The following is an 11,850-nucleotide window of genomic DNA, read 5'->3' as shown; positions in this document are numbered from 1 at the left end:
CTCTCCCTTCTCTGTCTCTGTCTCTCCCCTCTCCGTCTCTGACTTTCCCCTCTCCATCTCTGTCTCTCCCTTCTCTGTCATCTCCGTCTCTCCCTTCTCCATCTCTGTCTCTCTCCTCTCTGTCTCGGACTGTCCCCATCTCTGTCTCTCCCCTCTCCGTCTCCTCTGACTCTATTGTCCATCTCTGTCTCTCCCCTCTCCATCTCTGTTTCCTCTCCATCTCCGTCTCTTCCCCTCCGTCTCTGTCTCTCCCTTCTCCATCTCTGTCCTCTCCCCTCTCCATCTCTGACTGTCTCCTCTCCATCTCTGTCGCTCCCCCTCCATCTCTTCCCTCTCCCATCTCTGACTTTTCCCTCTCCATCTCTGTCTCTCCCTTCTCTGTCTCCATCTCTCCCCTCTCCATCTCTGTCTCTCTCCTCTCTGTCTCTGACTGTCCCCCTAATCTCTGTCTCTCCCCTCTCTGTCTCTGACTCTCCCCCTATCTCCATCTCTCCCTTCTCCATCTCTGTGTCTCCTCTCTCCATCTCATCTCTCCCCTCTCCGTCTCTCACTCTATTGTCCATCTCTGTCTCTCCCCTCCTCTCCATCTCTGACTGTCTCCTCTCTGTCTCTGACTGTCCCCCATCTCTGTCTCTCCCCCCCATCCATCTCTGACGGTCCCCACCAACCCTGTCTGTCCCCTTTATATCTCTGTCTCCTCTCCATCTCTGATTCTCCCCTCTCCACCCCTGACTGTCCCCCCTCCATCTCTGTCTCTCCCCTCTCTCCATCTCTGTCTCTCCCTTCTCCATCTCTGTCTCTCCCTTCTCCATCTCTGTCTCTCTCCTCTCTGTCTCTGACTGTCCCCATCTCTGTCTCTCCCCTCTCCGTCTCCTCTGACTCTATTGTCCATCTCTGACTGTCCCTTCCCCTCCGTCTCTGTCTCTCCCTTCTCCATCTCTGTCTCTCCCCTCTCCATCTCTGACTGTCTCCTCTCCATCTCTGTCTCTTCCCCTCCTTCTCTGTCTCTCCCCTCTCTATCTCCGTCTCTCCCCTCTCCATCTCTGTCTCTCCCTTCTCTGTCTCTGACTGTCCCCTATCTCTGTCTCTCCCCCCTCCGTCTCTGACTCTCCCCTATCTCCATCTCTCCCTTCTCCATCTCCGTGTCTCCCCTCTCTCCATCTCTATCTCTCCCCTCTCCGTCTCTCACTCTATTGTCCATCTCTGTCTCTCCCCTCTCTCCATCTCTGTCTCCTCTCCATCTCTGTCTCTTCCCCTCAGTCTCTGTCTCTCCCCTCTCCGTCTCTGACTTTCCCCTCACCATCTCTGTCTCTCCCCCTCCGTCTCTGTCTCTCCCCTCTCCATCTCTGACTCTCTGTTGTCCATCTCTGTCTCTCCCCTCTCCATCTCTGTCTCTCCCCCTCCAGCTGTCTCTCCCCTTTCCATCTGTCTCTCCCCTCTCCATCTCTGTCTCTCCCTTCTCTGTCTCTCCCTTCCCCGTCTGTCTCTCTCCTCTCTGTCTCTCCCCTCTCCATCTCTGACTGCCCCCTCTCCTCTATCTCTGTCTCTCCCCTTCCATCTCTGCCATTCATTCAGTCGTTTTATTGAGCGCTTCCTGTGGGCAGAGCGCTGTACTGAGCGCTTGGAAAGGACAATTCAGCAATAAAGAGAGACAATCTCTGCCCACCACGGGCTTCTATCTCTGTCTCTCCCTCTCCCTCTCTGTCTCTCCCCTCTCTCCGTCTCTGTCTCTCCCTTCTCCATCTCTGTCTCTCCCCTCTCCGTCTCTGTCTCTCCCCTCTCCGTCTCTGTCTCTCCCCTCACTCCATCTCTGTCTCTCCCCCTCCATCTCTGTCTCTCCCCTCTATCTCTCCATCTCTGTCTCTCCCTACTCCCCGTCTCTGTCTCTCCCCTCTTTCCGTCTCTGTCTCTCCCCTCTCCCCATCTCTGTCTCTCCCGTCTCTCCATCTATGCCTCTCCCCTCTCTCCCCATCTCTGTCTCTCCCACTCTCCCCTATCTCTGTCTCTCCCCTATCTCTGTCTCTCCCTTCTGTCCCCCTCTGTCTCTCCCCATCTCTGTGTCTCCCCCTCTCTCCCCTGTCTCTGTCTCTCCCCTCTCCCCCCTATCTCTGTGTCCCCCCTCTCTCCGTCCCTGCCGGTCCCCTCTCGGCCCTCGGGTGAACGTGCTGGTTTCCTCAGTTTCCCCTTTCTCCCCCCCCTTCCCTTCCCCTCCCCTCCCCTCCCCCCCGCCAGAGAAAAGCCGTTGGTCCCGTGGGTCTTGGGGGAATTTGACACCAACTTTCACTTCCCTTTTTAGGGAGAAAAATAGAATTTCTTATCCTTCCTTCCTTCCTTCATTCAATCATCCGCCCAATAAACAGAACTTCTCATCCTTCATTCACTCATCCACCCGCCCCAAAAACAGAATTTCTCATCCCTCCCTCCCTCCCTCCCTCCTTCCTTCCCTCCTTCCCTCCATCCTTCCTTCCCTCCCTCCTTCCCTCCTCCCTCACTTCTTTTCCTTCTTCCTTCCTTCCTTCCCTCCCTCCTTCCCTCCTCCCTCACTTCTTTTCCTTCTTCCTTCCTTCCTTCCTTCCTTCCTTCCTTCCTTCCTTCCTTCCTTCCTTCCTTCCCTCTCCCTTCCTTCTTTCCCTCCTTCCCTCCCTCCTTCCCTCCTCCCTCCCTTCTTTTCCTTCTTCCCTCCCTCCCTCCCTCCCTCCCTCCTTCTTTCCTTCCTTCCTTCCTTCCTTCCTTCCTTCCTTCCTTCCTTCCTTCCTTCCTTCCTTCCTTCCTTCCTTCCTTCCTTCCTTCCTTCCCTCTCCCTTACTTCTTTCCCTCCTTCCCTCCCTCCTTCCCTCCTCCCTCCCTTCTTTTCCTTCTTCCCTCCCTCCCCCCTTCTTTCCTTCCTTCCTTCCTTCCTTCCTTCCTTCCTTCCTTCCTTCCTTCCTTCCCTCTCCCTTACTTCTTTCCCTCCTTCCCTCCCTCCTTCCCTCCTCCCTCCCTTCTTTTCCTTCTTCCTTCCCTCCCTCCCTCCCTCCCTCCTTCCTTCCTTCCTTCCTTCCTTCCTTCCTTCCTTCCTTCCTTCCTTCCTTCCTTCCTTCCTTCCTTCCTTCCTTCCCTCTCCCTTCTTTCCCTCCTTCCCTCCCTCCCTTCTTTCCCTCCTTCCCTCCCTCCTTCCCTCCTCCCTCCCTTCTTTTCCTTCTTCCTTCCCTCCCTCCCTCCCTCCTTCCTTCTTTCCTTCCTTCTTTCCTTCCTTCCTTCCTTCCTTCCTCCCTCCCTTCCTTACCTCCTTCCCTCCTTCCCTCCCTCCTTCCCTCCTCCCTCCCTTCTTTTCCTTCTTCCTTCCCTCCCTCCCTCCTTCCTTTCCTTCCTTCCTTCCTTCCTTCATCCCTCCCTCCCTCCCTCCCTTCCTTCCTTCCTTCCTTCCTTCCTTCCTTCCTTCCTTCCTTCCTTCCTTCCTTCCTTCCTTCCCTCCTTCCTTCCTTCCCTCCTTCCCTCCTTCCTTCCCTCCCTCCCTCCTTCCCTTCCTCCTTCCTTCCTTCCTCCCTTCCTTTCTTCCTCCCTTCCTTTCTTCCTTCCTTCCTCCCTTCCTTCCCTCCTTCCCTCTTTCCCTCCTTCCCTCCCTCCTTCCCTTCCTTCCTTCCTTCCTTCCTTCCTTCCTTCCTTCCTTCCTTCCTTCCTTCCTTCCTTCCTATCATTATTATTAATCTGTCAAATGGGAATGAAGCCCGTGAGCCCCCCGGGGGCAACCTTGTATCCCCCTTGCATCCCCCCCAGCGCTTAGAACAGTGCCTGGCACATAGTAAGCGCTTAACAAATATCATCATCATTATTATTATTACTACTATTATTAATCTGTCAAATGGGGATGAAGACCGTGAGCCCCCCGGGGGACAACCTCATCACCTTGTCTCCCCCCCAGGGCTTAGACCAGTGCCTGGCACGTAGTAAGCGCTTCACAAACACCATATTATTATCATTCTAGATGGATATGTAGATGATGTGTATAATAATAATAATAATAATGGCATTTATTAAGCGAGATGTGCCAAGCACCGTTCTGAGCGCTGAGGAGGTTACAAGGTGAGCAGGTTGTCCCACGGGGGGCTCACAGTCTTAATCTATTATCTATTATAACCATTATCTATTATATATCATCCTCATCAATCGTATTTATTGAGCGCTTACTATGTGCAGAGCACTGGACTAAGCGCTTGGGAAGGACAAATTGGCAACATATAGAGATAGTCCCTACCCAACAGTGGGCTCACAGTCTAATATTATATATATAATATATAATATAATATATAATATAATATAATATATAATATAATATATATATATAATATATATAAATTATATAAATCTACATGTGAATATGTGTGTCTATGCATCTGGTGAGGAGTCGGGGGGTGGGGGTTGGGGAAACTGACGAAATGTTTGTGGTTCACGAAGCCACAAGGTTTCAGTTGGGAGGGGAGACGAGAGACCCGATTCAGAGACAGAGAGACACAGAGACACAGAGAGACATCATCATCATCATCATCATCAATCGTATTTATTGAGCGCTTACTGTGTGCAGAGCGCTGTACTAAGCGCTTGGGAAGGACAAATTGGCAACATCTAGAGACAGTCCCTACCCAACAGCGGGCTCACAGTCTAAAAGGGGGAGACGGAGAACAAAACCAAACCTACTCCCAAAATAAAATAAATAGAATAGATAGGGACAAGTAAAATAAATAAACAAATAAATAGAGTAATAAATCATCATCATCATCATCCTCAATCGTATTTATTGAGCGCTTACTGTGTGCAGAGCACTGTACTAAGCGCTTGGGAAGGACAAATTGGCAACATAGAGAGCCGGTCCCTACCCAACAGCGGGCTCACAGTCTAAAAGGGGGAGACGGAGAACAAAACCAAACATGCTAACAAAATAAAATAAACAGAATAGATAGGGACAAGTAAAATAAATAAATAGAGTAATAAATCATCATCATCATCAATCGTATTTATTGAGCGCTTACTATGTGCAGAGCACTGTACTAAGCGCTTGGGAAGGACAAACTGGCAACATCTAGAGACGGTCCCTACCCAACAGCGGGCTCCCAGTCTAAAAGGGGGAGACGGAGGACAAAACCAAACATGCTAACAAAATAAAATAAATCATCATCATCATCAATCGTATTTATTGAGCGCTTACTATGTGCAGAGCACTGTACTAAGCGCTTGGGAAGGACATCTAGAGACAGTCCCTCCCCAACAGTGGGCTCACAGTCTAAAAGGGGGAGACGGAGGACAAAACCAAACCTACTCACAAAATAAAATAAATAGAATAGATAGGGACAAGTAAAATAAATAAATAAATAAATAAAGTAATAAATCATCATCATCATCATCATCAATCGTACTTATTGAGCGCTTACTATGTGCAGAGCACTGGACTAAGCGCTTGGGAAGGACAAATTGGCAACATCTAGAGACGGTCCCTACCCACCAGTGGGCTCACAGTCTAAAAGGGGGAGACGGAGAACAAAACCAAACCTACTAACAAAATAAAATCAATAGAATAGATATGGACAAGTAAAATAAATAAATAAATAAATAGAGTAATCATCATCAATCGTATTTATTGAGCGCTTACTGTGTGCAGAGCACTGTACTAAGCGCTTGGGAAGGACAAATTGGCAACATCTAGAGACAGGCCCTCCCCAACAGCGGGCTCACAGTCTAAAAGGGGGAGACGGAGAACAAAACCAAACATACCAACAAAATAAAATAAATAGAATAGATAGGGACAAGTAAAATAAATAAATAAAAATAAATAAATAGAGTAATAAATCATCATCATCATAATCAATCGTATTTATTGAGCGCCTATAAATAAATAAATAGAGTAATCAATATGTACAAACATACAGACATCTCTTGGCGGGGGAGGGAGGGGAAAGGGGATGTACGGGGCGTCTCCCCCAGCGTCCCGGCGGGGGAAGCAGGGGCTGGGGGGGCGTCTCTCCCACTGTCCGAGAAGGGGAGGGGGCTGAGGGGCGTCTCCCCCAGTGTCCTAGAGGAGGAAGCGGGATCTGAGGGGGGTGAGGAGCGTCTCCCCCACTGTCCGGGAGGAGAGAGGGGGGGTGGGAGGAGTCTCCCCCAGTGTCCAAGCGGGATTTGAGGGGGCTGAGGGGCGTCTCTCCCACCGTCCGAGAAGGGGAGGGGGCTGAGGGGCGTCTCCCCCAGTGTCCTAGAGGGATAAGCGGGATCTGAGGGGGGTGAGGAGCGTCTCCCCCACTGTCCGGGAGGAGAGAGGGGTGGGAGGAGGCGTCTCCCCCAGTGTCCTAGAGGAGGAAGCGGGGTCTGAGGGGGCTGAGGGGCGTCTCCCCCAGTGTCCGAGAGGGGGAGGGGGCTGAGGAGCGTCTCCCCCAGGGCCCTAGAGGGGGAAGCGGGATCTGAGGGGGGTGAGGAGCGTCTCCCCCACTGCCCGGGAGGGGAAAGGGGCGGGAGGAGGCGTCTCCCCCAGTGTCCAGGCGGGGGAAGCGGGGGCTGAGGGGCGTCTTCCTCAGTGTCCGAGAGGGGGAGGGGGCTGAGGAGCGTCTCCCCCAGCGCCCTAGAGGGGGAAGCGGGGTCTGAGGCGGGTGAGGAGCGTCTCCCCCACTGTCCGGGAGGAGAGAGGGGTGGGAGGGGGCGTCTCCCCCAGTGTCCTAGAGGAGGAAGCGGGATTTGAGGGGGCCGAGGGGCGTCTCTCCCACCGTCCGAGAAGGGGAGGGGGCTGAGGAGCGTCTCCCCCAGTGTCCTAGAGGAGGAAGCGGGATCCGGGGGGGCTGAGGGGCGTCTCCCCCACTGTCCGGGAGGAGAGAGGGGTGGGAGGAGCGTCTCCCCCAGTGTCCTAGAGGGGGAAGCGGGATTTGAGGGGGCCGAGGGGCGTCTCCCCCAGTGTCCAGGAGGGGAGAGGGGCGGGAGGGGCGTCTCCCCCAGTGTCCAGGAGGGGAGAGGGGCGGGAGGGGCGTCTCCCCCAGTGTCCTAGAGGGGGAAGCGGGATCCGAGGGGGCTGAGGGGCGTCTCCCCCACTATCTAGGAGGGGAAAGGGGTGGGAGGGGCGTCTCCCCCAGTGTCCTGAAGGGGGGAAGCCGGGGCTGAGGGGCGTCTCCCCCACTGCCTAGGAGGGGAAAGGGCTGGGAGGAGCGTCTCCCCCAATCAATCAATCAATCAATCAATCCATCCATCCATCCATCGTATTTATTGAGCGCTCACTGTGCGCAGAGCACTGGACTAAGCGCTTGGACAGCGCCCCGGAGGGGGGAAGCCGGGGCGGAGGGGCGTCTCCCCCACTGCCCGGGAGGGGGAAGGGGTGGGAGGGGCGTCTCCCCCACTGTCCTGGAGGGGAGAAGCAGGGGCTGAGGGGCGTCTCCCCCACTGTCTAGGAGGGGAAAGGGGTGGGAGGGGCGTCTCCCCCAATCAATCAATCAATCAATCAATCCATCCATCCATCGTATGTATTGAGCGCTCACCGTGTGCAGAGCACTGTCCTAAGCGCTTGGACAGCGCCCCGGAGGGAGAGAAGCAGGGGCTGAGGGGCGTCTCCCCCACTGCCCAGGAGGGGGAAGGGGTGGGGGGAGGCGTCTCCCCCAGTGTCCTAGAGGGGGGAAGCAGGGGCTGAGGGGCGTCTCCCCCACTGCCTAGGAGGGGAAAGGGGTGGGAGGGGCGTCTCCCCCACTGTCCTGGAGGGGGATGCAGGGGCTGAGAGGCGTCTCCCCCACTGCCTAGGAGGGGAAAGGGGTGGGAGGGGCGTCTCCCCCACTGTCCTGGAGGGTGGGAAGCAGGGGCTGAGGGGCGTCTCCCCCACTGCCCGGGAGGGGGAAGGGGTGGGAGGGGCGTCTCCCCCACTGTCCTGGAGGGGAGAAGCAGGGGCTGAGGGGCGTCTCCCCCACTATCTAGAAGGGGAAAGGAGAGGGAGGGGCGTCTCCCCCAGTGTCCTGGAGGGGGGAAGCAGGGGCTGAGGGGCGTCTCCCCCACTATCTAGGAGGGGAAAGGGGTGGGAGGGGCGTCTCCCCAATCAATCAATCAATCAATCAATCAATCGTATTTATTGAGCGCTCACTGTGTGCGGAGCACTGTCCTAAGCGCTTGGGCAGCGCCCCGGAGGGGGGAAGCCGGGGCGGAGGGGCGTCTCCCCCACTGCCCGGGGGGGGGGAGGCGTCTCCCCCAGTGTCCGCTGAGCGTGGGCGCCCCGGGGGCAGGGTGCGTTCCCGGGAGCCGGCGGGCTCGTTCGCGCTGTGCCTGCTGCACGGGGGGCGTCCACTACACTACCGCATCGACAAGGACAAGGCCGGCAAGCTCTCCATCCCCGACGGAAAGAAGTTCGACACCCTCTGGCAGGTGGGCCGGGCATCACAACCATCAGAATAATAATAATAATAACCATAATCAATAATCGATAATCGATAATCAATAATAATAACAGTGGAACGTATTAAGCGCTTACTAGGTGCCGAGCACTGTCCTAAGCGCCGTGGGGGGGGGCGGGATCCAAGGTGATGGGGTTGCCCCCCGGGGGGCTCACGGGCTTCATCCCCATTTGAGGCCCGGAGAATCATATTAATCAATCAATCAATCAATCAATCAATCAATCAATCGTATTTATTGAGCGCTTACACCAACCAATCAATCGATCAGTCGTATTTATTGAGCGCCCACCGTGTGCGGAGCACTGGACTGAGCGCTTGGGAAGGACAAATTGGCAACATACCCAACGGTGGGCTCACAGTCTAGAATTATCATTAAGAATTAAAATGAGTCTCATTAAAATTGTCATTGATGATAATGATGATGATAATGAAATAATTTGCGTTAAAATTAACGTTAATGATGATGATGATGATGACAGCCCCTACCCAACAGTGGGCTCACAGTCTAGAATTATCATTAAGAATTAAAATAAGTATCATTGAAATTGTCATTGATGATAATGACGATGATAATGAAATAACTTGCATTAAAATTAAGGTTAATAATGATGATGATGATGATGATGATGATGACAGCCCCTACCCAGCAGTGGGCTCACGCTCTAGAATTATCATTAAGAATTAAGAATCAAGAATTAAAATTATCATTAAAATTGTCATTGATGATAATGATGATGATAATAAAATAATTTGCATTGAAAGCCCCTACCCAGCAGTGGGCTCACGGTCTAGAATTATCATTAAGAATTAAGAATCAAGAATTAAAATAAGTATCATTAAAATTGTCATTGATGATAATGATGATGATAATAAAATAATTATCATTAGAATTAACATTAATAATGATGATGATGATGATGATGATGACAGCCCCTACCCAACAGTGGGCTCACAGTCTAGAATTATCATTAAGAATTAAAATAAGTATCATTGAAATTGTCATTGATGATAATGATGATGATAATGAAATAACTTGCATTAAAATTAACGTTAATAATGATGATGATGATGATGATGACAGGCCCTACCCAGCGGTGGGCTCACAGTCTAGAATTATCATTAAGAATTAAGAATCAAGAATTAAAATAAGTATCATTAAAATTATCATTGATGATAATGACGATGATAATAAAATAATTTGCAATAAAATTAACATTAATAATGATGATGATGATGATGATGACAGCCCCTACCCAGCATTGGGCTCACAGTCTAGAATTATCATTAAGAATTAAAATAAGTATCATTAAAACTGTCATTGATGATAATGATGATGATAATAAAATAATTTTCATTAAAATTCACGTTAATGATGATGATGATGACAGCCCCTACCCAACAGTGGGCTCACAGTCTAGAATTATCATTAAGAATTAAAATAAGTATCATGAAAATTGTCATTGATAATAATGACGACGATAATAAAATAATTTGCATTAAAATTAACATTGATGATGATGATGATGATGACAGCCCCTACCCAGCAGTGGGCTCACAGTCTAGAATTATCATTAAGAATTAAAATAAGTATCATTAAAATTGTCATTGATAATGATGACGATGATAATAAAATCATTTGCATTAAAATTAACGTTAATAATGATGATGATGATGATGATGATGATGATGATGACAGCCCCTACCCAGCAGTGGGCTCACCGTCTAGAATTATCATTAAGAATTAAGAATCAAGAATTAAAATAAGTATCATTAAAATTATCATTGATAATAATGATGATGATAATAAAATAATTATCATTAAAATTAACGTTAATAATGATGATGATGATGATGATGACAGCCCCTACCCAGCAGTGGGCTCACAGTCTACAATTATCATTAAGAATTAAAATAAGTATCATTAAAATTGTCATTGATGATAATGATGATGATAATAAAATAATTTGCATTAAAATTCACGTTAATAATGATGATGATGATGATGATGACAGCCCCTACCCAGCAGTGGGCTCACAGTCTAGAATTATCATTAAGAATTAAAATAAGTATCATGAAAATTGTCATTGATGATGATGATGATAATGAAATAATTTGCATTAAAATTAACGTTAATAATGATGATGATGATGATGATGACGACAGCCCCTACCCAACGGTGGGCTCACAGTATAGAATTATCATTAAGAATTAAAATAAGTATCATTAAAATTGTCATTGATAACAATGACGATGATAATAAAATAATTTGCATTAAAATTAACGTTAATGATGATGATGATGATGATGACAGCCCCTACCCAACAGTGGGCTCACAGTCTAGAATTATCATTAAGAATTAAAATAAGTATCATTGAAATTGTCATTGATGATAATGACGATGATGATAAAATAATTTGCATTAAAATTCACGTTAATAATGATGATGATGATGATGATGATGACAGCCCCTACCCAGCAGTGGGCTCACCGTCTAGAATTATCATTAAGAATTAAGAATCAAGAATTAAAATAAGTATCATTAAAATTATCATTGATGATAATGATGATGGTGATAAAATAATTATCATTAAAATAATCATTAATAATAATGATGACGATGATGATGAGAATAATATTGATAATAATATTGATGATGATGGTATTCATTAAGCGCTTACTATGTGCCAAGCGCTGTTCTAAGCGCTGGGGAGGTTACAAGGCGATGAGGTTGTCCCCCGGGGGGCTCCCGGCCTTCATCCCCATTTGACAGAGGAGGAAACTGAGGCCCAGAGAATAATAATTGATGATGATGATGATGATGATGGCATTTATTAAGCGCTTACTAGGTGCCGAGCACTGTTCTAAGCGCTGGGGGAGAGACGAGGTGATGAGGTTGTCCCCCGGGGGGCTCCCGGGCTTCATCCCCATTTGACAGAGGAGGAAACTGAGGCCCGGAGAAGGGCCCCGAGTCCCCCGGCTGAGAAGGGGCAGGGGCGGGATTAGAACCCAGGACCTCTGACCCCCAAGCCCGGCTTCTTGCCACTCAGCCCCGCTGCTTCTCTGTGATGATGATGATGATGATGATGATGTTTGTTAAGCGCTTACTATGTGCCAAGCGCTGTTCTGAGCGCTGGAGTGGGGGGAATTGGGGGTCCTGGGGGGGGCCTAGGGGGTCCCTGGGGAGGGGGGAATCTCCGGGAGGGTCCTGGGGGGACTTTTGGGGGGTCCTGGAGGGTCTCTGGGGGGAATTTGGGGGGCAGGGGATCCCCGGGGGCATCCTGGGGGGGTCCTGGGGAAAAGGGGGGATCCCCGGTGGGGTCCTGGGGTGTCACTGGGGGGATTTGGGGGGTCCTGGGAAGGTCCTGAAGGGGGGCTGGGGTCCCTAGAGGGGTCCTGGAGGGGCTCTGGGGGGAATTTGGGGGGCCCCTGGGGGGGGGGGAAGGGATCCCCGGGGGCGTCCTGGGGGGTC

At 50.3% G+C, this 11,850-nt stretch overlaps 1 protein-coding gene across 1 annotated transcript in view; it reads left to right on the top strand.

The window, feature by feature from the left end:
- The window catches only part of LOC119922936 (tyrosine-protein kinase SYK-like), a 131,918-nt gene that overhangs the window by 97,460 nt on the left and 22,608 nt on the right, over window positions 1–11,850 (top strand). Inside the window, exon 11 of the mRNA XM_038742555.1 lies at window positions 8,214–8,352. Coding sequence (XP_038598483.1) covers window positions 8,214–8,352 — 139 coding nt within the window. The remainder of the gene's footprint in view (window positions 1–8,213; window positions 8,353–11,850) is intronic.

Source organism: Tachyglossus aculeatus, unplaced genomic scaffold (genome assembly GCF_015852505.1).
Source record: "Tachyglossus aculeatus isolate mTacAcu1 unplaced genomic scaffold, mTacAcu1.pri scaffold_131_arrow_ctg1, whole genome shotgun sequence".
In the NCBI taxonomy this organism is placed as follows: domain Eukaryota; kingdom Metazoa; phylum Chordata; class Mammalia; order Monotremata; family Tachyglossidae; genus Tachyglossus; species Tachyglossus aculeatus.
The sequence above is the reverse complement of the archived record's forward strand: the minus strand, read 5'-3'. Positions and strand labels throughout refer to the sequence as shown.